The sequence below is a fragment of the Miniopterus schreibersii genome, assembly GCF_964146895.1.
Source record: "Miniopterus schreibersii genome assembly, chromosome: 3".
NCBI lineage: Eukaryota > Metazoa > Chordata > Mammalia > Chiroptera > Miniopteridae > Miniopterus > Miniopterus schreibersii.
The window spans coordinates 72,351,802-72,378,378 of record NC_138103.1 but is presented as its reverse complement, the minus strand read 5'-3'; the positions used below and the strand labels follow the sequence as shown (position 1 = coordinate 72,378,378).

Genomic DNA, 26,577 nt, shown 5'->3' with positions numbered 1-26,577 from the left:
ATGGAAAAAAATCCTTATCCAGAAAACTTAAGGATCTTGACGTGGAAGTAACTTCCCCCATCCCATTAGGGGAGGGGGGTGGCAGGCATTTCTTGGCTTTCCCTCTGCTGGTGGGATTTGATACACTCAACTCTGGCTCTTGTGACCTGCTAGACTTAGCAGGAGTGTGGGTTGCAGAGCCCTTGCTCTTGAAGGCCCCCCTTCTACGTCCTCACTGTTCTCAGGTGCTTCTAAAGCCTCCCACACCCTTTCCTTATTCCTTCCCCTTCTTATGTTAGGAGGGAGAAAGGGATTTCTTGTCACTGTGACCTTGGGTAGGACTGGGATGATGTGTTTCCACTTTTTGTTTCCAAATTTTTATGTAGTATTCTCATCAGGACAGTGTGAGGAAAGGTGGGTAATACTATAATTATTATATTTTAAAGTTAAGTAACTTTTACAGACTAGCATAGGAACTATAAGACATTTTATAATATTTTATGGGAAACAACTGACTTACCAGTGATCTTTGATGATGCAACATGATGGTAAGTTGCCCTTTATTCATAGTTTCATTTATAAATGCAATTTTGCACGTTACTCTAAAATGAGAACTGCTAACCATAACTCAAATTTTTATCTTTGGTTGGATTAGATTTATTCTTGATTTGAAGCTTTTAGCATTCCTCCTCAGAAAACTTATAGATGACTAGAAGGTGAGATAGAGATACGAAAATACTCAATGTCCAAATTAAAATACAATAGTTATTCTTGTGCAGTAACTTTCAAATTCTGAGGTCCTACAGGGTAAAGTGGGAAGCCAAGTAACTTTTTATTTGTTAGGGCTATGGTTAAGTTTTTAAAAGGGGTTTCTTTGCTTAATTAAGGTTGGGAAACAGTTTGGTTAAAACAAGCTATTTATATTTTTAGCAAGGTTAACTAGAACAGAAATCTTAAGACTTTTTATTAAGAACCTAGAAGCAAAGTACCTTTATTATATACCCTATGTGGATGTCTGTAAATGGACTAAAAATGTTCTCAGTTTTGCATTTTTGCCTTAATATCTATTGATCCTTTTATCTCTCAGGTTATTATTGATAAAAATCTCAACAAACTAACAATTATCTTATATTAAAAATATGGTATGAAGATAAATGTATAATTTTTAAAGACATAAAATAGATGAGTGGTTCAGTTGAAAATTAGCTGTTGGAAAACAAATTTTAACTGAAAAGTGTGTTTAAACAACAAGATTTCATTATTGAGGGTTGTCTGGAGGGTTTTCTGGTTTCATAGTACAGCACAAGCATTTAACTGTATATATTTCTTTTTTAAAAAAATATATCTATTGATTTCAGAGAGAGAAAACATTTCAGAAGGAGAGAAAGATAGAAACATCCCCCACTGGGGATCAAACCCGCAACCCGGGCATGTGCCCTGACGAGGAATCGAACTGCGATCTCTTGGATCATAGGTCGATGCTCAGCCTCTGAGCCACGCCCAGCCAGGCTATATATATTTCTTTTATAGATATTTGTTTTAATTCGTGAAAGCATGACTATCAAGATGAGTTTTAATTATATAAAGCATACTTGTGGAAGTTCATTTGACCTCCTTGGAACAAAGAAAGATAGATTTTAGTTTTTATTTATATTGTTGATGATGATAGAGTTAGGAATTGTAAGCATTTACTTCGTACCAGAGACTGGTAGGCAGTAAATTTTCCATATGTCATCTGATTTAATTCTTATGACAGCCCTAGTAGATGTAGGTATAATTCTTATTCCATTTACGAATGAAGAAACTCAGGCGTAGAGAAATTGACTAGCCAGAGTTCTCACAGCTAGTGTGTGGCAGAGCTGACTTCAAAGCTGGTGAGTCTCATCACATTGTTATTAAGGTTGTGCGCATTCAGTTTTGTTATATTTTAATACATAGTTCCTAGGTTACTTCATTATGAAAAAAATCACATTACATAAGCAGTTATTTCACTGGGGAAAAGGAGCCTAGAGAATTTCACAATTGGAATAACTTATTTTTCCTTCAAGAATTCCCGTAATAGTTTCTTTTAATAGCCATGTTTATGTAGTTATAAAATCAAGGCTTTGCAAATCCAGTATTTGATTATATCTACCTTTAACTCATAAGCAATGTTTATTGTCAACTAGTACCGTCACTAGCACTATGCTGCTTATATATTCTTAGTATGTGTTATGACCAATAGCACACAGCCATTTATAGAAACTGTTGAACCATATAACCACCACTCAAGATTATAATTTGTCAAGATAAACTGTAATCACAAGCAGTCATCACACACAAGCCAAGAGTTAAAAAGTTTATGGTATGAAAACCTGGATCATAGGAGGAGAAGTCTTCTGTAGTAATTGAGGCATATAATAATTAGCAAAAGAAATGCGCATGAGAAAAAGAGATAATTCACAGGACTAGCATTATTTTGCCTTCTGTTCTCACAGAGGTATATTCTGTTTTGTGAGACACTCTAGAGGGAGAAAAACTTCAGCAGAAGAAAGCCACACCTGAAAATACTAAGTCTGACACAGGAAATAAATTCTTTCCCTGTTTTTATCTTTGTGTTCTGGACAGTGATGTACCTGGTAGTTTCCAGTAAATAAATTTATTATAGACAATCTAACTGAAACATTACATACTAGATAATTTTAAAATATTGATATATACTTTTGGGATAGGTTTTAAAATTCTCTTATTTGAAAGACATCTTTAAAAATTGAAATTTTAAGAAAAGGGTTTGACATTCTAACAATTTGTTTTTCTTTAGGAGTAGATCCCATAACAGATCACGTTCAAGACAAAAAGATAGACGTAGATCTAAGAGCCCACATAAAAAACGCTCTAAATCCAGAGAAAGGCGGAAGTCAAGGAGTCGTTCTCATTCACGGTGAGTTTTGGAAAAATTAACGATACTTTTTTATGTGGCTTCATTTGTTAAAAATCTGTTGTGGTTTAGGTTTTTAATGAATGTAAACTTTTTTCTGATTGTTTTAGTAATGATTAATATTGGTTGCCATTGTTTTGAATCTGATGGCCATTATGACTCATGAGGTTTCCAGATTTTCCTACTTCATTCCACCTGGTATTTGTTTTATTTAGCAGCTTCAGTTACAACTGGATTATACAGAAATTTACATGATATTTTATAACTATTATAAATTGTTTTGTTTTGATAATTATTAAAGAAAGAGAGGGAGGTCTTTATGGGGAGTAGAATTGTTTCAGTTGTGAATTAACTTACTTATTTTTGTTTTTAAAGGGACAAGAGAAAAGACACGCGAGAAAAGATCAAGGAAAAGGAAAGAGTGAAAGAAAAAGATAAAGAAAAGGAAAGGGAAAAAGAGAGAGACAGGGAAAAGGAGCGTGAAAAAGAAAAGGAACGGGGTAAAAACAAAGACAAGGACCGAGACAAGGACCGGGACAAAGATAAAGACAAGGAGAAGGACAGAGAGCGGGAGCGGGAGAGAGAGCATGAGAAGGAGCGGGACAGAGAGAAGGAAAAGGAGCAGGAGAAGGAGAAGGAGAAGGAGCGGGAAAAGGACAGGCCCAGAGAGGCGGACGAGAAACGGAAGAAGGAAAAAAAGCCCCGGACGCCGCCCAGGAGTTACAATGCGTCAAGACGGTCTCGTAGTTCCAGCAGGTTAGACGCGCTTAACCCTTTACCAAGGTGTTTACTGATGACATGCGGAAACCAGACTTTTAACGGAGGGGAAAGATTTTCTGTACAAGTGGAATCAGTACAGTAATAACATTTTCTCTGCAGAGTAAGCGCTTCTCTAACGGCTTGCCACGGTATCGAACCTGTGAGGAGGAAGGGTGGATGGTAGTGGGCAAAATTATTCGAAAAGTTTTACTTACTTTTTTGATCCATTATTTTAACCTGGTAGTGCTGGCGGCACTAGCAGATGGTGCTGCTGCTGATTTTCTTGGAGGGTAGGACGGCAGGGGCAAGTTTTTGTTGTTGTTTGTTTTTAATTGGGGTGACATTGGTTAATAAAATTACATAGGTTTCAGGTGTACAGTTCTATAATACATCATCCATGTATTGCATTGTGTGTTCACCACCTAGTCAAATCTCCTTTGCCACCATATATTTGACACCCAACCCTTTGTATTTCTAGCCCCCTTTCCCTCTGGTAACCACCATTCTCTTGTCTGTGTCCATGAGTTTTTGTTTGTTCATTTGTTGCTTTCAGTTTTATATCTCACATGAGTGAAATCATAGGTTCTTGACTTTTTCTGTCTGACTTCTTTCTCTTATGATATTCTCAAGGTCCAGCCATATTGTAAATGGCGGTATCTCATCTTTTCGTATGGCTGAGTAGTATTCCATTGTATATTTGTACCATATCTTCTTCGTCCAGTCACCTAGCAAAAGACAGTTCGACATCACATCACACCTGTTAGGATAGGTATTATCAATAAGACAAGTAGTAACAAGTGTTTGGGAGGGTGTGGAGAGAAAGGAACCCTCATTCACTGCTGGTGGGAAGGGATGCAAACTGGTACAGCCACTATGGAAAACAGTATGGAGGCTCCTCAAAAAATAAAGCGTAGAACTAGCAACTCCTCTTCTGGATGCCTACCCCCAAAATTTGAAAACGTTAATTTCCAAAGGTATATGTGCTCCTATGTTCATTGGAGCATTAATTCACAGTGGCCAAGACATGGAAGTGTCTTTATTTTCTTTATTTTAATACAGAAGAATTGACCTGTTAGGCTTCTGTATTCCTTTGGAATGGTGTGGTGAGTTTTATTATGTGAAATGATTTCTAAAGTTGCAGTGTTAACGTTTTTGTCATCCAAATTAATTTTTACTGCACTGTTTTGTTGAGTACATGATGTTTACATTTTGGTTTTGTCAGTTTTAAGGTTTTGCGTTTTTCTTAGGACTGTTCCCTCTATCTATTAAGAGGTACACTGCCACCAGGTGGAGTAGGTTGCCATAGTAACAGTGGCAAAATGAAGACCTTCACTGATTCAAGATTATATTAACCTACATCCATTATTCCAGATGATACCATGACTATAAAAAGAAGTTACTAACTTGTGTTACGCTATGTATTAAAAATACACATTTTAGCAAGTTTTAAAGGTATTTTAAGCATAATTTTTCATAGAAAATAATTTTGGAAACAGGAATGTCTTTTTTTTAAAAAAACTGTCTTTTAATAGCTTATTCTTAATACTAGTTTTTGGGTAGATAATACAAGATATTTCAAGCATTTATTGAGTGCTTTTACTATAAATGCCAGATTTTATGCCTCTGCAATTATTCCTGGCTAACCTTATTTAATCCTCACAAGTATGAGAAGACTATTATGTGGTTGTAAAGCATGAGGAAACTGAAGGTTAGAGGAAATTTTCCATCTGCTTTGTATGTTAGTATCAGAAGTATAGTAGCTCTCTCTTTTTAGAGATTACATTTACTTGAGACTTATCTAACTAGTACTTGGCTACCTGCTTTTTAAAAACTGACTCAGAAGCATAGAGTTGAAACGAACACTTTATGTTAAAAAGGGGCTTAAAATAAGCAGGTCATATTTTAACATTAAACCCAAACCTTAAGAATTAATGTAACCTCATTTACTGTAGGTATCAGTTGAGCCCTGTAACTGCACATCTGCGGCACAGTGATTTTATTATGTGTCACACATTTCTTTCGTGTTTATGTGATTGTTTAGATATCACTTTTCACAACACCAAGTAATGTTTTGATTCCTTTTAAATTTAGTTGAATTTACTATCTCTGATGACTATGAATGAAATGTTCAATTTTTTTCATGGCCCATTTTAAAGTTGCTTGTTATTTAAGAAAGTTCAGATGCTCATATTCAGTAAATATAGTCCTAAATAACCTGTGGGGTCTAGAAAATAAATGCTGTTTAGAATGTTTTATGCTTTCAGAAGAGCTTGGTGAAGACATAAAATTTCTCAACTTTTAGCATTTTTCTACTTTTGAAGTGCTCTGATTTTTGTTTAGTAAACGGGAAACATTTCAACTCCTCAGAAAATTAGTCTACTTAATATTTTTATTTCCAACATTGTCCCCTAATGTGCTTTTTAAAAGAAAATTTTGATATATAAAAACTTAAAAAAAATATCCTCATCTGAGGATATGTTTTTGTTCCTTTGAGAGAGAGAGAGATCAAGACAGATCTACTGACGGTCTCCCCTACGCCACCTGACCAGGGATTGAACCTACAACCTTTTTTGTGCACATGACGGATATTCCAACCAACAGCCATCTGGCAGGGGCAATGTATAAAAAACTTTTAATACTTAAAAGTTACTATTAATAAAGATGAAACCAAGAAAGGGAAGGAGAAGACATTTGAGCACGTATTATGTGCCAAGCTCTATGCTTGCTACTTTACTAGTGGTATTCTAAACCCTCATAACACTGCAAGACTTATCTCCATTTTCCACTTGGAAAAACAGGCTCAGATTAAAAGCAACGTGACCCCAGTTGTGCAGCTGTTAAGTTGTAGAACTAAAATTTAAATCTAATTCTAACCAACTCCAGTTCCTACTAGAGCTGCCCACTTTCTCAACTAATTGATATTCTAGATTGCTGTCTATTCAGCCTTAGCTCTTATCATCAGCTGGTAGTTATTAGATGTCCACCTGTACATAGTGCTTTCTGAACAAACAGGTAAAGAGTCACACTGATCAAGGTGGAGCCCTTTTTTGTGTAAACTTAAAGTCCGGAATACACTGATGTTCTCATGCTATGTAAAAAGTACTTCAGGTTCTCGTGCTGAGCTGTTACAGAAGAGCATTGATTGAATGGAATATTGTTAACTAATTTCTTCATCAGTCAGAAGTATAATTTTGGGGTATCCTGAAATAAAGTTGGATTATGGAGGAGAGAGCTTTAGGTAGAGTAGGAGTTGACTACTTATTTGTGTTCTCAAGGTTCTTGAGCTTTTTTGGTCTTAACATCTATTATATATAACACATCTGAGCATTATTTAGGTTTTTATTTAATAAATGAAAAACATGCTATGTTTCATTAACCTAGGCTCAATTTACTGAGGTGGTAAGAACAACTTGAATTCTAGAAGATTAGATTCTTTCAGCTATGTGGCCACTAATTGTCCGAACTCCTTGTGAGATAGATTGTTGGATCCATTAATCATTTAATAACTATATCCTCATACCTCATCCCCTGAATTATGGATATCTTGAAATGCATTGTTTCTAAGTTGACGACCTTACTGATAAAGTAATTTAGAGTATTCATATTTGCTAATATGTCAGGCAAAATAGTTTTTAATAATCTATTTAGTAATTATTTTTTACTTTGTCATATTTAAATCCCTGATTTTAAGTATTTTACTTATAGCTAAGCAACTGTGCACTCAATTTTAAATGAACAGAACAACAGTATTGAAATTATAGGAGATGAGAGGGTAAAGCATAAGATGAGTTAATGTAAATACTTTTTGAAAGATACTCTAAATACTTAGGTCTGGAACATTCATGTTTTGCAAGCCAGCTTATTCGTCAGCTCTTGAAAAAGGCATGGTACCTTGTTACAAAATAATCCACAGTGGGGCAGCAAGGAGCTAGATATATGACAAAGGATCTGATAGCAAAACATGTTTTAGAAGCTAAGGAAGAACATATTTAACCAGGTGAATCAGAGGTCCTCTACCCTTTCTAATATGAAATCTTAGGAGATTTTTTATTAGTCTGTAAAGTACATGGTTCATAATTTGACCGGCACTAAAATTAGATAATAGAACGTGCTCATAGAAGACATGAGTTTAAACTGGCTTCCAAAGAGTACTATTCACCTGAGAGCATTAAGGACTCTTCTGCTTTTGTGTATTTGAATTGCCTTTTATTTAAATTGCTGCTGTTTATAAATGGCCTGTCTTTGACTTTCAGGGAAAGGCGGAGGAGGAGGAGCAGGAGTTCTTCCAGATCCCCAAGAACATCAAAAACCATAAAAAGGAAATCTTCTAGGTCTCCATCCCCTAGGAGGTAGGCTGAAAGCATGTGCTAAAACTAAGAAGGAAGCAAGGGGGGTGGGCATTATTTCCTCAGCCTTTTTTTTTTTTTTTTTTTTAAGTAAGTAATACCACCAAGTTGAAATTTTTTATTTTGCTAATGTACACATAGAATATGAGAGTCCACTTTTTATGGTTTGTAAACACAACTGATGATTTCCATAAGATGCTGTTGACCTTCACAGAGCAGTGCCTGGTCTTCTGTGGAAGCCCAGCCTGCCTGCCTTTCTACCCACTAAATTAATTTGCCTTTTCAGAAGACTTGTCGGATGTTCTCTTTATTGGCCTCTCCAACTTGCTGCTTCATTTGAAAGACTTCATTTTCTGATTGCACAATAGTCCTTTCAGCCTCAATCCTTACTGACCAGGGATACCCAATTTGACTCCATTTCTCTTAATTTAGATCCAGCTGTGAGTTGCATATTCTTTCGCTGCCAGTTTAAATCTTTTTTTTTTTAAATTTTTTTTAAATTTTATTATAAATATATCTTTATTGATTTCAGAGAGGAAAGGAGAGGGAGAGAGAGATAGAAACATCAATGATGACAGAGTCATTGATTGAGCCCACAACCCGGGCATGTGCCCTGACCGGGAATTGAACCCTGATCGCCTGGATCCTAGGTTGACGCTTAACCACTGAGCCACGCCCAGCTGGGCTAAATCTTGAATTATGTTCCCTTAACTTCTAGGACTCTTTCTGTGCGTGTTCAGTCATATGAACTAGATTTTCATTATATACTTTCCGTGATTTCATCCATGTTGTGACATTAGTTCCAGATTCTCAATTCGAATGGCCTGATGCTCTAACTGGGCCATAGAATTGGTTACACATTCTTACCATGCAGTAATGTCCCAATGTTTCTGACCCGAGGAAGGGGCTGGAAGTTCGTATCATTTCTTATTGAGCAATTCAGTTGGTTGTCGAGCAGCTAGTCTCTCAAATTCATTTCTCATTATGTCGGTTTCAAAAGCAGAATAATCTGGGGCTGTCAGGTAGCTCAGGTAGGTTTCCGTAGGTAGGTATCTGTGAGTTTCCTCCACCAGTGTCGCGGCCGCTTCCTGCACACCAAGCACTTCATAACCTTGGTCAAAATACTGCAGCGCGCTCACTGCAGCCTCTCTAGCCACCAAACCCATGCCATCGTTCTTAAGTTCTCCTGAGTTTCCTGAGTCTGACCTCAGCCTATTTTTAAAACTATATTTTTGAATGAGTAATATGTAATACATTTGCATGGTTCAGAAATCAAAACAGTGTAAAAAATTATACATTGATGGATCTTAATTTCCACCCATGTGCCCATCTACTCTTTCCCCATAAGTAGTGACTATTTGTGTTTTGTATTTGCACATACATACAAGATAAGGATATGTAGTTTTTATTTTCATCTTTCTTATAAAAGAGGTAGTATAAAATATACACTGTTGCGTACTTGCTTTTTTTCACTTTAACTACCAGGTCTTTCCATATTTGTCAGAGTGCTTCTTCATTTATTTTTACAACTGCATGGACTTCTTTTGTATGATAGTAGTACCTTAGTTTATTTAACCAGCCTGCAGTAGAATGGGTTTTCTTTTTTTAAAAAAAAATATATTTTTATTGATTTCAGAGAGAGGAAGAGAGAGAGAGAGAGAAACATCAGTGATGAGAGAGAGTCATTGATCAGCTGCCTCCGCATGCCCCCTTCTGGGGTCCGAGCCCAGGCATGTGCCCTGACCGGGAATCGAACCATGATCTGGATCGTGTAGGTCGATGCAGGCTAGAATGGGTTTTCTTAGTTTTTCTGTTATAAATTATACAATATTGTAATGAATTACTTTGGACTTATCTCATTTTGTAGTGTTCAAGTATGTAGGAAAATTTTCCAAAAATGGTAATGTTGGGTCAGAGGATTGTGTTTGTAATTTTGAGAGATATTTCCATATTGCCCTTGGTTAAGAATTGGCAGCACCTTGTATTTTAATCAGCTGTGTATGAGAGTGCCCGTTTCCCTACAGCTATGACAGGTTATGTAGTAAAAATTGGGGGGTTTTGTCCACCTGATAGATGAGGAATGGTACCAACATAAAATAATTTTAGTTACATTTCTCTTAAGAATAAAGCCATTTGTATTTCCTTTCCTGTGAATTGTCTGTATACTTAGCCTATCTTCCTATGGAGTCTCTTTTTTTAATATTTTCAGGAGCTCTTTTTGTCTTGGGGAGATTATTATTTAGTGATTTGATTTCAAGTATTATTCCTAGTTTGTAAACTTACCTTTCTAAGTTATTGTTTATAGGTTGACCACCCTTACTAATGAGGTAATTTAGCGTATGCATATTTGCTGATATGTTAATAAGCAGGATGGTTTTTAATAGTCTATTTAGTAACTGTTTTTTACTGTCATATTTAAGTCCCAGGTTTTAAGTATACAAACGTTTTTTATTTTTATATAACTTAATTTCTCAATTTTTTTTCCTGTTTGACTTCCTAGATTTTGTCATAAATTTAGAAAGGTCTTTTCTTATTCCAAGGTTATGATAGAATTCTCCCATTGTTTCTTCTTCTATTTTTATGGTTTTATTTTTACATTTATATCTTTGATCCATTAGGAGTTTATCCATATGTATGTACCATATGGCATATGGGTCCAATTTTATTTTTCCAAATGCTTTGCTGTTGTAATACCATTCATCAAAAACTCAATTTTTCTAATACTAGTTTGATAGATTGCTTTTGTCATGTACTAAATTTTTCTATTTGAGTCTGTTTCTGGGCCTTCTATGCTATTGATTTTCAACCTTTTTCACGTCATGGCACACCAAAAAACATATTTTTTACTGATGAGACAAATATATGTATAATCTCTGGATGGCTATTGTGTTGGTTGTCATTTAAAAAAAATTTTTTATAATTATATCTTTATTGATTTCAGAGAGGGAGGAAGAGGGAAAGGGACAGAGAGAGAGAGAGAGGGAGGGAGAGAGGGAGAAACATCAATGATGAAAGAGTCATCATTGATCAGCTACCTCCTGCACACCCCTGACTGGGGATCGAGCCCACAACCCAGGCATGTACCCTGACTGGGATCGAACCGCAATCTCCTGGATTCTAGGTTGATGCTCAACCACTGAGCCACACCCGGCTGGGCTGTTGTCATTTTTTAATTTGACAGTCTAAGGGAAAAGAGGTTGGTGCCCCTGACAAAATAGGTATTGCATGTTTTAAAAATTCTTGCAGTGCATGGGTTGAAAATCGCTCTTCCATGCTGTTGGGTCAATTTTATTGATGATTCGTGTACCATGGTTTTTAGTTATTTGGATTGTATAGTATTTCTTATTGTCTAGCAAGGCCTGTCCTCCCTCACACTCCCCGTTGCTCTGTTTTTTAGCTTTCCTGACCATGCTTGCACGTCTGTTTTCCCATTTAAACATAAAAGTCAGTTGTCTAGGTTCTAGATGTAAAACCTATTGATGATTTGTATTACAAATTTATTAATTAGAGAAAATTATAAGTAGCTTTATAAATAAGGCTTTATGGTGGTGGTGAATCTTTCTACTCAGGAATGTGGTGTATCTTTTTGCTTATTCAGGCCATCTCTAGTGTTTTTTAGTGTTGCATACAGATTTTATGCATTTTCTAAATTCTTATAGTTTACTTTTTTGTTTTTTAAATAAGGCCTTTTCTTTCATTACCTTATCTAATTGTATGTTGGATTTATACATAGGAAGGTATTGGTTTTTGTTTATTATTTCATCCCACTGTGTTACTGATAAGTCATAGTTTTTCAGTTGATTTTTTAAGTTTAGAAAAGAGAAATTTATATAAAGCTTTGCCAGAGTGTAAGGAGCATGTTTCCCAGCAGGGGTATTTTGTTAATTTGCTTGTAGGTTATTGTTTTTAGGTGAGAATAATGGAAAGCATAGAATATTACAGAGGTTGGCCATATTTTTATTGAAAAAAAACCAACAACTTTGCTTATGAAAGGCAAGACTTTTCTCAGTTTTGAACTCAGATTAGACAAAAAGATTTATTCACAAAGTGTCACTTCCTTGATTCCTTTTACCTTGCCCCCCCTCCACCCTCTGTAAGTGATAGTTTATTTTATCTTTCTTTTTTTCAAAGTTTAGCAGATACATATATTTGAATTTCTCCTTTTTTCACAAAAGACAGTATATAACATATACACCGTGTGTGTGTGTGTGTGTGTGTGTGTGTGTGTGTGTGTGTGTGTGTGTAGTCAGTGATGGTACCCTCTCTTTACCCAAGTTACTTTTTAAAATGAGAAATAATTCACTTACCATAAAATTCACCCTTTTAAATGTGCAGTTAAGTGGTTTTTAGTATGTTCACAGTGTTCTGTAACTATCACCACTACTTAATTCTGGAACATTCTTTGTCATTTCAAAGAAAGCCCATACCCATTAGCAGTTACTCCCCATAAGTCCTGACAGCCACTAATCTATTTACTGTCTCTGGATTTGCCTGTTCTGGACATTTTACATATGGACTCATGTGTGGTCTTTTCTGTCTGGCTTCTTTAATTAAATTTTTTTAAGGTTCATGTGTGTTGTAGCATAAACCTGTATTTTATTCTTTTTTATGGATGAATGATACTCCATTGTGTGGATTAAAAAGCCATGTTTTATTTATCCATTCATTAGTTGATGGACATTTAGTATAGTTTCCATTTTTTGGACATTATGAATAATGCTGCTTTGAATATTTATGTACAAGTTTATTGTGGACATATGTTTTCATTTCTCTTGGGTTTACTAGGAGTGGTAATTGCTGAGTTATATAGTAACTTTATCTTTCTGAGAAACTGCCAAACTTTTTTCCGAAGTAGCTGTGCCATTTTACATTCTATCAACAATGTACAGTGGTTCCAGTTTCTCCACATACTCATTGACAGTTTTTTCTTTTTAAATATATCTTTATTGATTTCAGAGAGAGGAAAGGAGAGGGAGAGAGAGATAGAAACATCAATGATGTTTGATCGGCTGCCTCCTGCACGCCCCTGACTGGGGATCGAACCCCTATCGCCTGGATCCTAGGCCAACTCTCAGCTGCTGAGCCATGCCCAGCCAGGCGACAGTTGTTCTTATTTGCCTCTGATTATAACCATTTTAGTGAGTATGTGTATAGTGGTGTCTTTTGATTTGCATTTCTCTTATGATTAGTGATGTTGAGTATCTTTTCATGTGCTTATTGACCATTTGTATATCTTTTTTAATTCAAGTTTTTGTCTATTTCAAATTGAGGGGCTTTTTTTTGTTACGTTGTAAGAGTTCTTTATATTCTGAATATTGATTTTTTACCAGGTGTATAATTTAAAAATATTTTCTCCCATACTGTGGTTATCTTTTTACTTTCTTGATAGTATCCTTTGATGCACAAAAGTTTTTGATTTTGCGGTCAGATTGATTGATTTTTTTCCTTTTTGTTGCCTGTGTTTTTTGTGTCATAGCCAGGAAAGCATTGCTAAATCCAATGCCATGAAGATTTCTCCCTATGTTTTCTTTTAAGAGATTTATAGTTTTAGCTTGTATGTTTAGATCTCTGATCCATTTTGAGTTAATTTTTATATATGGTATAAAGTAAGAGTTCAGTTTCAGCTTGTATATGACTGTCCAGTTTCCCTAGAATAATTTGTTGAAAAAGTTCTCCTTTCCCCATGGAATGGCATTTTTACCATATATGTGAGTTTATTTCTAGGCTTTCTGTTTTAATCTTTTGGTCCATTACCACACCGTCATGATTACTGTAGCTTTATAGTAAGTTTTTAAATCAAGAATCCTGTGTCTTCTACCTTTGTTGTTCTTAAGATTGTTTTGGCTATCTGATGTCCCTCAAGATTCCATATGAATTTTAGGATGGGTTTCTCTATTTCTACTAACGATACCAAATGGAATTTTCATAGGGATTGCACTGAATCTGCAGGTGGCTTTGAATACTCTTTTTATCGTAACAATATTTAAGTCTTCTGCTCCATGAACATGGGATGTCTTTATTTGTCTTTATTGCTCACAGCAAATTTTTTGCCTTCTTGGTTAAATTTATTCCTAAGAACTTTATTCTGTTTGATGCGTTTGTTCCCTTTAAGAGTTATGTACAAAGATACGTGTACACAGACAAATATGTTGCAAATGTAGTTTTTAGTTTGTCATTTTTTGTTGAATATGCTAATAGTTTTGTTTTTTTTTGCTTTGCAAAAATTTATGTAGGCAAATCTTTACTTTTACTGGACCTGAAATTTTAGTTATGGTTACAAAATCTTTTCCTTCACCCACCATGTTAAAGAAATTCACGCATGTTTCCTTCCAATACTGTATTGTTTTATTTGAAAAGTTTAGGTCTCCAATCCGTTTGGATTTATTTATTTATGTGGAATGAGATATGGATCTAATTTTATTACTTACCAAATAATAATCCAGTTGTCCCCAAACTCTTTATTTATAAAAGACCATCTTTTCCCCCGTGATTTGAGATGTCACCTTTGTTATACTATATTTTCATATGAACTTGATTTTGTTTCCTAAGTGTCTTTGTTTGTCCCACTGGTCTTCGTGTTTATTATTAAACTGTTCATAATTAAGAGAAGAAGGTTTAGAATTCCATATTAGGCTTAACTATTGTGAGTAGAAGCTATTCATTATGCTTCTGATGTGAATTGTATTCTTTTTTCCCCTCTAATTTTAAGGGTATGTTATTTTTATAAATGGAACTTCTTCATTCCATCTTCTGCTTAACTTTTGCTCTTGAATTGGTGGGATTTCTTTGTAATGGTGAATGATGAGGACGCTTAAGTTATTTGAAGTTCCACTTTTGCTAGAAGTCCTGCTTGGGTCTTTCCTCTTTTCATTCTTTTCTGGTTATTCACTTTTTGCTTTGAAAAGGTGGGTTAAAAAATATATGTATTTTTTTTTTAATTAAAAAAATATATATATACACACATATATTTGGTTTTATTTTATCCAAATTACAGTAACTAAATAACTTTTGAATGTTTCAGAACTAATAAATTGACAATACCAAATTGTGTTTTATGTGATCACAGATACACTGTGCGAAAATGACTTGTATATCTTTAAAATGTTAATTGGGCCCTGGCTTGTGTGGCTCAGTTGGTTGGGTGTCATCCTGTGCACCAAAAGTTTGCTGGTTCAGTTCTAGGTTGGGGGCATGCAGGAGGCAGCCTGTCAGTGCTGCGCTCTCACATTGATGTTTCTCTCTTCTTCCTTCCTCTTTCTCTAAAAATCAATAAAAACTATTCTTTAAAAAAATTAATTAAAAAATAAGATGTTAATTGGGATGTGGGTAAAGTAAGTGGCATTATAGGTCCCATTTATGTTACTTGATCAAACTAGGTTACTGATATGCTTATTTACAATGCTTCAGTGTTTGATAAGAACACTTTGTCAACAGTATAGCAGGTCTTTTCTTTCTTAGAAGTTAACTGACATATTATCAATATTCTTACAGCAGAAATAAGAAGGATAAAAAGAGAGAAAAAGAAAGGGACCATATCAGTGAAAGAAGAGAGAGAGAACGTTCAGCCTCTACGAGGAAGAGTTCTAATGACAGAGATGGGAAGGAGAGGTTGGAGAAGAGCAATGCTTCACTTAAAGTAAGCGGTGCCATTCGGGGTCTAGGCTTTGAATGATCAGTCATCGAGACTGTCCTTGATTGCATAGAAGCAGCTCTAGGCTAAAAGGTCCTCAAGGGCAGCAGTGTCTTGTATGTTTTTGGTATTCTTTCATATTTGTTAAATTGACAGTTTTTAAAACTAAATTTTGAAGGGATAGATAAAAGCTAATTAAAATGTAAACAATCCATTTTTCTAAAACAGAAGTTTGGGGGTGGGGTTGATGTGGGGTAGAGGGGAGGGGATCAATTGTGGGGAAAAGGGACATCTGTAAAACTTTCAACAATAAATATAAATTAAAAAATAAAGATGGACACATTATTTTAGAGACTCATAGGATGGCATATAATAATTTTAAAATATTTACATGTAACATATGTATTTGATTTTATACTCAAGATTTCTACTTGTTGCCATTTGTTTTTTAGTATATTTGTTTCAGCATATTTGACAGATATTCTCTCATTATTGGTTTTGTAATATATACTGAAATTAGGTTTGTTGAATTAGAATAATTAATGGAAAACGAAATTTCACCAAGTAAGGGTATTTGGATGAATACTTTAAGAGCTTATGAATTATGCTACACTGGTATAATTTGTATCTGAACATCAATTATGAATTCTGGAGCTTTTACCTTACAGTTTCATTTACTCTCATACAGATAGAAGTTTATCATTGTTAATAACACTGATAACATGCATTTCTTGAGCACGCACTTTGTGCGAGGCACTATTCCACATGTTCTCATTTAATTTTCCCTGAAGCTGAGGGCAGAGTTTGGACTGTTTTTGAACAGTCTTTGTTAAGAGGAGTAGTGACTTCCTTGTCTACATTCCCTTACTTTTGCTTCCTCGGTATCCAGAGTGCAAATGTATCCTGGCCTCTTTGGGAACTATTTTATATTCTTTCTGCAGATCTGTCAGTGTACAACACTTACTGATCATTTCCTTAGAGTTTCTGTTGATCTCTTTTATTCTAATTTAGTTTCCACACATTGTCTATCGTTTGAGAAGTACAAATGACATTGATAGATGTTTGCATATCCTATTAATATGAGAAGGTAACGGGAGAAAATACCCAGTTTTACTAATTCACAAAACATAAAGTTACATATTTTAGCTGTAAGCAGATGTAGTAGCAGGCAGCTCTTGAGAAAAATATTAAATGTATACCTTAATATTCATTGTAGGAGAAGGAGCACAATAAAGAGCCAGAGTCCAGCGTGGGCAAAGAAGCCGATGACAGGGATGCGCCAAGGACTGAGGAAAACAAAGTACAGCAGAATGGGAATTGTCAGCCAAATGAAGAAAACCTCTCTACCAAAACAGAAGCTGTATAGGACCGACAAATGCATCTCTCAACACACGCTGGAATAAAATCCAAAGCTTTTAATTCTCTTAACAAGATGTTAAACAGTGAAGAAATCCAGTTGAGTATAAAGAGATGAGCTAACAGCTTGTCTAGTTGTTAGATGGCTTTGTGGCCATCTTGTTACTGAGTAAGAAAATTAAGCATGGATATCATGAAGATAACTGATGTTACCCAAACTCATCTTCTAAAATCTGTGCATTTCCATGGTGGCTGACACACTTGTCATGTGGTTTGTTAGTGTTTGCCAAGAACCATTACAAAGAAATGGGACATCAAAAATCCAGATTTGTACTATCTGCAAAGACTGGAGATAAGCATTGGAGGCTTTTAAAAAGTGCTAGTTACTGAATTTTGTATTTCACTTTTTTTTTTTTTTAATTTCAGTATATACAGATTGATGATGTGCTTGAAATCGGTGCAAATATATATCCACTCTTGTAAGTGCAGAATATGTAAGAAGTTTTAACACTTACTCCACAGGATTTATAGTCATTGTGTTAAATTCTCACTATTGTGTTTCTTTTTCTCACTGTTTAGGACAGCAGTTTTTCTTTAAAATAGTTTTACAGATTAAAATTGCTTAAATAAGTGGATTAAAAAACAACTGACAATGCATGCTACTACTGTTCTCTTTCAAAAGGAAGAACAACTGTTGAATACTAATAATAATGTATTAGTATTCAGTGTTTAGAATCATTGGGTTTCCCCACAAAGTAAGCACTTCTTTTTTAACTTTCTTGACATTTCCAAACTTATTATGAATAATATTGCAGTGTGTGTTGTCAGCAGTAGGTGTTAAAGGTGTCATTATAAAAAGAAAACTTGGGTTTTCAAAATGGGCTATGGGAGCACAAGCTGAAGCTTTAGTGCCTTCTACAATGTGGTATACTGTTTTCTAGAATTTTATATGTACTAGTCATACTCAGTTCATACGGAATTTAGATGGATATCCCACTTACTCCCATAGAGAAGTGTGCAAGCTGATATGTCAGAAGAGCTTCTTACTTAGTTCACCTAATATGAGAGGGAAGTCCTGTTTTCAAGAATGACTTTAGAGCTTAAAGCAACAGTGCAGTTTTGGGACCATCAGTTTTATACTGTGATAATTGAAAATGAAGCATGTTCTTAATTTACTTATAGCAAATCCTTTAGTTGTCTACATGGGATGGCCTTAATTATTACCTCTCAGTCGTCTTCTCATAAATGATGTGCAGAAATTGAACTTAAAAGGTGAATACATGAGGTGGTTTTATATTTAAGGATATGCTTACTTGGTTTAAAATATAGGTCATCCATCATTCTTAGGTTCACTTTTTGCAGAAAGTATGCAAGTAGTAAAATGACAACATTGCTAATACTTCCCCCCAAACCACAACTCATAGTTTCAGAACTCCTTTCATTATTGTTATATTTCCAAAAAAAGTTATGCCTTTTAATTAGTGTGTTATTGAAAAATCAAGTTTAATTATTTTAATACAATCGAATACAATCAAATTACTCGGTTGCCTTACCTCATGGGAAGAGTTACTTACAGACTTAAAAGGCTGGGTAGCGCATCAGTTACATGGTTTCAACTTGAGTTTTCTTCTAAGGTTAATACAATTGAAACAAGTATTGGGTGGAGAATGGGAAAAATTGCCCTTATTGCAAATAATGAAACCTGGTTTGATTATGAAGCTGCTTAATTACTCTTCATGTGTCCAGAATTACTGTGGTATTTTTTTCCTTTTTGTCACTGTGTACATTAAATTTTTTGAAAATGCTTTACTATGTAAAGTATAGATGGTCATTTTAATCATTCAACCACATGGTTGGCTGGTAAACAGCTTATTCTGATAGAAGAATGCTTGGTGACTATGGAAAGATCGTGAAGGAGTATGTATGTCTTGCATCAACAGCGGTCTTATTTATGATATGTAAGTAGAATAGAGCAAATGTTGGACTATCTGTTATTTTTAGTACCATTTCCTAATAAAGCTAAGTATTTTAGAGGAAAGTATTTGTTTATGCATTTCAAAACAGCATTTTAGTTTTATCCTGTTATTTTTTTAGTTTCCATAGAAATTGTTTTGACATGGAGAGTGCATGTTTGCGTGGGTCTATAAAACAATCATTTAAAGTTTGAGTGTTTTACTCTGGACTCTATTAAATGTTTTATATGTTGTAATTAGCATATTTGATTTGGGTCCTGCTAATTATTTTTCATGCTAATATTTATTCTGCTTTAAAATAAGGAAAGACTGGTTTGTAAAACTTAGGCAGAAGTAGGAATACAAGAGATCTGGAGAAAGTGAAAGCAAAGCTTTCTAGGGTCTACAGATACTGAGGTGTGTGTGTGAGTGTGAGAGAGAGGGAGAGAGATTTTCTCGTTCGTTTATGTTTCCATTTGTTATTTTCTTTCAAGGTATTTTGTTTTTTTCTTTAAGATTATTCTTGTTCAATCCTAGGTAGATACTGTCAGAAAAACTTGAGGTAAGGCCAAGATGACAGCCGTTTTATACTTGAAACTTCCTGTAATTTACCTTTTTTTGTTTGGTCATACAGAGAGTACACTCTGTTCCTAAAATTGTAGTTGCTCTTCATCATTCTAGACAGATTCTGTTGGTCCCTATGATCTCGCTTTCCAGCATTGCCCACTGAAATGGTAACCTAAGATGGCCCTTCATAAGGTAGCCAGTTTCACGTGAGAAAACAATATAAATCCTTAACTTCTGCAGCCGTTTCCTTAGTTATTATTTTCCATCTAATCTAACTTATAATTGCGAGCACTAGTCAGCTTGTGATGTTTTGTTTAGAATTCTTTTCTTTCAGGAGGATCAATGTGTTGATCTTCAAAAGTGTCAGGCTTAAATTTTGGCATGCTCAATTAAAAATAAAAACTCACACATAGAACCAGTATTTTTGTCCAGAAAATAATATCTTGTGATATTAGTGATTTTCAGGACCCCCATTCATTCCTCTATATGTTGCTATCTTTATTTAAAACAAAAAAAACCCTAAAAAATAAAAATAATAAAGCTTGACCCAAATCTTACAACTGAAGATAATACTCAAATATAAAGTTATAATATGTATAGTAATTGGCTTTTAATAGTTTATCTATTAGAAATAATATGATTTGATTTGATTTAAATCTTTCGTAGAATTAGCAATTAAAATGAATCCTTTTGGAGGGATGCATTGAGTAACTTAACATTTCAGTTAGTCATTTCTTATATTTTTACTAAAAGAAAGTATCTGAATTTAACTGGGAGGGTCATGAAATAGCCATTTCAACAAAGTAATTATGTTCCTTAAATGTTTAAATTTTTAAATTTTTGCTGCTTATATACTTAGTATTTTCTTATGTTTATTTACTAATTAATATTCACTTGAATTGTTTATTTTCAGATTTCAGAAGTTAGTGCCCTTAAAAGGACTAAATTACATTTCTGGAAGCAAGAGTCCAGTATAAATGTAATAAAATCATCTTTTAAAATAAAATTGACTTCCCTACTTAATCTTGGGTTTGTGGGTGAATTTGTTTCTCTTAGTACATTTTTATTAATGATTCCACCTAAAGACTGATACATTATTTAAAAAATAAAATCTACAGCTATTAATGACTTTTGTTCCATATTCTATTTGGTTGGATTTAGTAACCAGTAATTTGATTTTTTTTTTCGTTTCATTTTTAGTTACTTTTATAGTTTCTAGCAGTTAACTTATAATTATTAGTTTATATCTAATAGAACATTCCTTAATATATTATTTTAAAAGGCAGGTTTCTAGTCTGTTGCCTGATTTTTAAATTAACTTGTATCTAGCTAAAATTTTAATTTTGAAAATTACCAATTTTGAGGAAACTTCACATATTTTACAGTGAATATTTATTTTCCCAGGATTGGAATGAATAGTTCCCTCCATTCTTGATTATCATTTATTTGCTTAGATAGGTAATTTTTAAACTTACGTTCAAATTCATGAAAATCATACTGAAAGAATTAGAGTTGAGATTTGGTTCTACCAATTTAAGCTTACGGGTAGGCAAAAAACTGTTGGGGAATAACCTACAGAATTCCCTGACTTCCACAGGAGATTACTTTTCGGTGTACTGTGTAATTGTATAGGTAGTTCAGTTTAATGATTGAGTATCACTCTCCTTAATCTTAATTAGGTTAATACAATAGTGTTCTTTATATAATGCTATGGTTATCAAGGGAAGAGTTCCAAGCGTAAACATGAAGATGCTGCATAGGTGGTGTGTGTTTATGTGAGTAGGACTACTAAATGGTACTAGTAAAGATTTATCAAATGCTGCTGCTATTGTGTTGCTATATTTTTAATAAAATGGAAATCTTAAAACCTTGCCAGTCTTGAGTGGTAATTTCACTTATTTCTGAGACATTTTTTTGTATATTTACACCTTGTTTTTATAACAGAGGTAGTAATAGGCTGCCCCAGGGTTTCAAAATTAGTACCAAAATAGAAGTGTTTGAACATTGCCCAGTCTTCATGTTCTGTGGCCATGGCTTTAGTCAAAGGCTTTGCATCTTAAACATTTTGTAGTAATATAGTGATAGCTGACTTGGAATCTTCCTTTTGTTTTCAGAATCGGCTTCTTACTATGTTATTTCTACAATGAAAATGGTCACTGCTTAATAGCAGGCAGAATGCCTTTTTCCGTTTATCAGAAGTCTAAGCTCCCCATTTGGTGAATGAGTGGTGTGTCCAAGTGGTCATTTAAGTGAGACTGCATGTTAGCCAAAAATGCCTCTCTTTAGGAAATAAATGGGCTTTCAGACATGTAAATTAGGATTCTGTATGACTTGATGGCTTAGCTGGTCCAGAGATGAGGCTGTACGGCTGACTTCTGTAGGTAGGCCAGCTATGGTTCAAGGCCATGAGCCATTTTGGTTTCAAATGTGTTTACATGCATGGAGCTGGGGTGGGGGTGAGAGAGGAGAGACCTTTAAAGTGTACCCCTTGCCAGTACTGAGTCTGTGTGATTGCCGCCACAGGACAGTAGAGGAAAGTCAGGTTGGAATAGTAGCTATCAGCAGACTTTCAAACAAAATGGCTATGTTGTGTTATTTTCGTTATGATCACTAAATAGTAATTAGTTGAGGTATATAGTACATTTAGTTTTTTATAATTCTTAGGAAAAGCATCCTAAGATTCCCTGAAAAGAGTAGTTTGTTGTGGGTGTTTTTTTAAAGTATGCTACTATGTTTAATGTAATAGTCACAGTGATCATCAGAGGTGGTAAATGGGATCAGTTACATAGACATGGCCTCTAGTACTGTATTTCCCTCTCTCCTGAGCTGCAGTCATGAATTTCCAACTTCCTTCTCACTAGAGTGGCCCTGACACAAAGCTCTCACTGAATATTATGATACTGGATATCTTACTAGCACTATGCTTTTACTCATTTCCAATTTCAAGTCTGTGCTCTGCTATTTACTAGTTTCACCGGAATTGCTACCTCTCTGTTTCTTTGTTGCCGCTAATTTGTCTTTGTGCCTACCATCAGCCCCATTTGCTAGGCCCTCCTTCTTCTGCCTTTCCTCTGCCATATTTTAGATGCATCCTTGTATCATTATTCTATTACATGAAACTGGACTTGCAGAAATTACAGCATTGGAATTAAGTCCCATTTCCTTTTAGTTTATCTTTGAAGCCTAGTAATTTGTCTTCCAATCCCAGGCCTTTTTCTGGATTCATTTCAACGTATGTTACTAGATACTTATATTCCTTGAAATTGGCCTGTAGCTTTGTAATGTCTTTCTGGTTTTGGTATACGGGTCATGGCCTGTAGCTTTGTAATGTCTTTCTAGTTTTGGTATACGGGTCCATAAATGCTAGGCAGAATTCCCCAATAAAGCCAAGCTGAGCCTGGAATTTTCTTTTTACACTACAAATTCTGTACTGAAAGTGGATTTAGGGTTATTTATTCTCCAGTGAGCTTTGGTGGTGTGTGTCTTCAGAGGAATTTGCCCATTTTATCTTAGTTCTCCAATTTATTTGCATAAAGCTCATGATACTCCCTTTTAATATAAAGACCTACAGTGATATTTTCTCTCCTAATATTGTTAACTTATATCTTTTATCCTGATCAGTCTAGTTGGATATTTATCAATTTTACTGATTTTCTCAATTAGATTTTGCTTTCATCAGATTTTTTTCTGTTTTCTGCTTTTGCTTTCACTGACTTCTGCTCTTTATTATTTCTTTTGCTTGGTTTGGGTATAGTTTGCTCATTTTTTATTTTTCTAGCTTAAAATTGAGCTGGAGTCATTGACTTGAGACCACTTTTTCTGAAATAGGCATTTTAGTGCTATAAGTTTTTCTCTAAGCACTGCTTTAGCCACATTCTAGCAAATTTTAATATGTTGTGTCTTCATTCAGTTCAAAACACTTCATAATTTTCCATTTGGCATTGTCCACTGGTTATTTTTATTAAAGAATAGTTGACTTACAATTACGTATTAGTTCCAGGTGTACAACATAGTGAATCAATATATACCCTATGATGTGAGATTCATAGGTTATTTTAAATGTGTGTATTTATTGTCCAAATATTTAGGAATTTCCAAAGATCTTTGTTACTGATTTCTTAATTCATTCCATTGCAGTTAGGAACTGGTTTGCATGATTTGGTTCCTTTTAAGTTTTCTAAGACTTACTTTATGGCCCACAAATAATAAAGTGTTTTGTGTGCACTTGAAAAGAATGTAACTTCTGTCATTGGATGAAGTAATTTACAATGACACTTAGGTCATGTTGATTGATGGTGGTGGTCAGCTTATAAAATACAACTTGTGAAGTTTATCTTTTTTTTTGGTACTTAGTATTTTTGTATCCCATAGCAATTCCGTGTGTGTGTGTGTGTGTGTGTGTATGTAATTTATTGATTTGAGAGAAACATTGATTTGTCGTTCCACTTATTTATGCAATTGTTGGTTGATTTGTGTATGTGCCCTGACTGAGGATCGAACCCGCAACTTTGGCTAATGGGGACGACAGTCTAACTGAAGCACCCGGCCAGGGCCCTGTAGCTATTCTTGAGCCCTGCTCCGAGATGCACTTAGTCACTTGGGAACTGCAGGGGAGGAACAGGTCAGCGATTGTCTGGGGTTGGCTTTGTCGCTGCTGAGGCAATGCTCTCCTGAGTGCTTCGAACCCTTGCCCCACCACCATGGCGGCGCAGCTTCCAGTCCTGTGCAGGCTTTGGGATTGTTTTATTGGTCCTTTCTGATGTTTCTTCCTGTGCTGAGGAGTTTCTTCACATGCATGTGCTAATCATTACTCAGCTGTGGAACCGTGTCCCCCCGGCAGATCTATAGAGCTCTTTCTCTGGGCAGCTTTTCCTCCATACTCTGCCCTGTGATCTGTGGATAGCTTGTCCTCAGTGGACCCCCAACTGCATCTCCTCAACACAGGCCACTGGGTTCTGCCTTGGTTCCCCTTCTGCTTTAGCCAGTAAACCTTTTCCAGGCAGTAAGCTGGGGCAATGACAGGGCTCAGCTCATTTGTTGATCAGGGATCACTGACCTGCACTGCCTGATGTCCAACGTCTAAAAACCATTGTTATGTCTTTTTTAATTCGGTGTTTTGTTTCAAGTAATATGGTAAAATATAGATCCTGTAATTCCATCTTGGCCAAAAGTGGACATCTGCTGTAATACTGTTTAACATTTTTTGGCTACATTTTTGTTGATAATATATATTACTCTCTAAACAAAATTTAACCAGAATCTTGGAAAGGACTGGTGCAAGTGATGGGTCCTACATTGTAAACTATTGTCTTTACAGTAAATCCATCTTTGGCTCTTACTTAAGAGGAAGGACAAGATATTGCCAGATAGAGACTTCAATCCAGTCTGATCAGATGCTTCCCAGCTGCCAATAACAACCAACGAAGGAGGTAGTACTTACAAGGACTGATTTCATGGCAGATCATAAGAGATTGCTTAAAGATTCAGGGCAGCCACTCAGCCAGCAGCTTGGACCCAGTGGGTCTACTTGTGGCTCCAGGGTCAGGCAGCCTGGAGTCCAGGTGGCTCAGGAGGGGACTGAAGCGGGGACCATCCACCCAGGAGGTTGCCCGCCTGCAAGGAGAGGTCTGTCTTTAGGGTACCACGTGGGGTGGATCTTGCCTGCCTTTATCTTTGCCCTAATTTCAAGCTCCTACTAATGCATGGTGTGGTCAAGCTAATTACAGAAGCCTGAGCAGAAGTTGGACTGAGATGCACCCTAATCAGGGTAATGTGATTATAGAACAAATCACAAAATTAACAATTTAAGCTGAACAATTTAAACTTCAACTAGCAACATAGATTGTTTCATGTTTAGAGTATGGTGATATAAGGCCAACTAGAATTTTAAAATTATGTAGCCAGTTTGTTTGGCTTGAGAGCTCCCTAGGTTCGTGAGCATGAAGGCTCTGCACTCATTTTTAAGAACAGTGATGATAAACAGTAATAAATTAATAGCAATAATACAGAATATATTCTTAAACTGCTTTCTTCCAACCAAGAAAGGAGTCTGGCACCTCCCAGAGGACCTATGAAATCCAGTGAGGCGGGAGCAGGGCTGTTACAGACCCTTTGGAGCTTGTGTGTCAGTTGGGAAAAGGTGATGCAACCTCAAGGTGCAAGGCCTGGCAAGTGGAGCTCAGCTTGGAGTTGAGGCTCCCTTGTCTTCTGGTCTGGGCATCGTGGCGCAGTGAGCCGGCTTCATAGCCATCCGTGGGGCACCAGCGGCAGGGAGCTGCTTCAGCAAGGCCCCTCCACCCAGCCCCAGCCCCAGCCCCAGCCCCAGCCTCCGGCTGCGGAGGGACTGAGCGATCAGTGAGACATTGACTGGCTTATAAAAGGATTAAAGCCCAACTCAACTCCCGAGCCAGTATAAATATGACGCAGAGGAATAAGAAGAAAATGTATACAGACAACAGTCGTTCAGAGTTTGAAAGGGTTTTGGAAATGAGCTAGTTTCCCCCTTGCTGCTCCTTAACAGATACAGGGCCCCAAAGCTCAAAGGGGAAGCGAGCGGCCTCGCGCCTGCCGTCGGGACGGGGCCCGAATGCCTGGTGGGAGCCGCGTTCTTCCCATGGCCCAGGACTCAACCATCAGCAGTTTCCTTACAATATTTGACTACCATTTTTGTACATGAAAATTTGGGTCGACTTTATATTACAACTTATCTCAAAAGTACAGATAAAAAGGTAATTTCTCTGATTGAATGATTATGGGACTTCCAAGCATCATCATTTATAGTATTTGGAAAAATACACTTTTCACTTCCGTGGAATTGTGGCTGCTGGAAGTAGTAATTCCATTACTCTTGATGAACCAAGTTAATGCAATTTGTATTTAGAGATGTCCTAAAAGGCCAGTGTAACTTCGTTATCAGTGCATGACTTTTAATATTGTTTTAGGTATTAAAATGAACAGTGAGAACATCTAACATCACTCTAATACGATTTTCTGTTCTTCCAGGTCAGGTGGCAAAAGCTTTATGAGCAATTTAATTGCTTGATGAATCAAATATTTATTTTTTGCTCCAGG

At 35.7% G+C, this 26,577-nt stretch overlaps 1 protein-coding gene and 1 pseudogene across 5 annotated transcripts in view; one reads left to right on the top strand and one right to left on the bottom strand.

Moving 5' to 3' along the window:
* The window catches only part of SREK1 (splicing regulatory glutamic acid and lysine rich protein 1), a 40,429-nt gene extending 20,419 nt beyond the window's left edge, over positions 1 to 20,010 (top strand). For 3 of the 4 annotated variants that reach the window (XM_081133779.1, XM_081133781.1, XM_081133782.1), the window contains 5 exons: positions 2,780 to 2,899; positions 3,272 to 3,652; positions 7,909 to 8,004; positions 15,493 to 15,637; positions 16,848 to 20,010. In XM_081133779.1, coding sequence (XP_080989905.1) covers positions 2,780 to 2,899; positions 3,272 to 3,652; positions 7,909 to 8,004; positions 15,493 to 15,637; positions 16,848 to 16,997 — 892 coding nt within the window. In that variant the 3' untranslated portion in view covers positions 16,998 to 20,010. The remainder of the gene's footprint in view (positions 1 to 2,779; positions 2,900 to 3,271; positions 3,653 to 7,908; positions 8,005 to 15,492; positions 15,638 to 16,847) is intronic. The other variant, XM_081133780.1, reaches the window with a different exon arrangement.
* Positions 8,284 to 8,984, bottom strand: LOC308555033 (pre-mRNA-splicing factor SPF27-like; annotated as a pseudogene). Its single transcript has 2 exons — positions 8,676 to 8,984; positions 8,284 to 8,475 (listed from the first exon to the last, which is right to left on the bottom strand). The product of its transcript is annotated as a pre-mRNA-splicing factor SPF27-like (transcript).
* Positions 20,011 to 26,577: the final 6,567 nt, after the last annotated feature.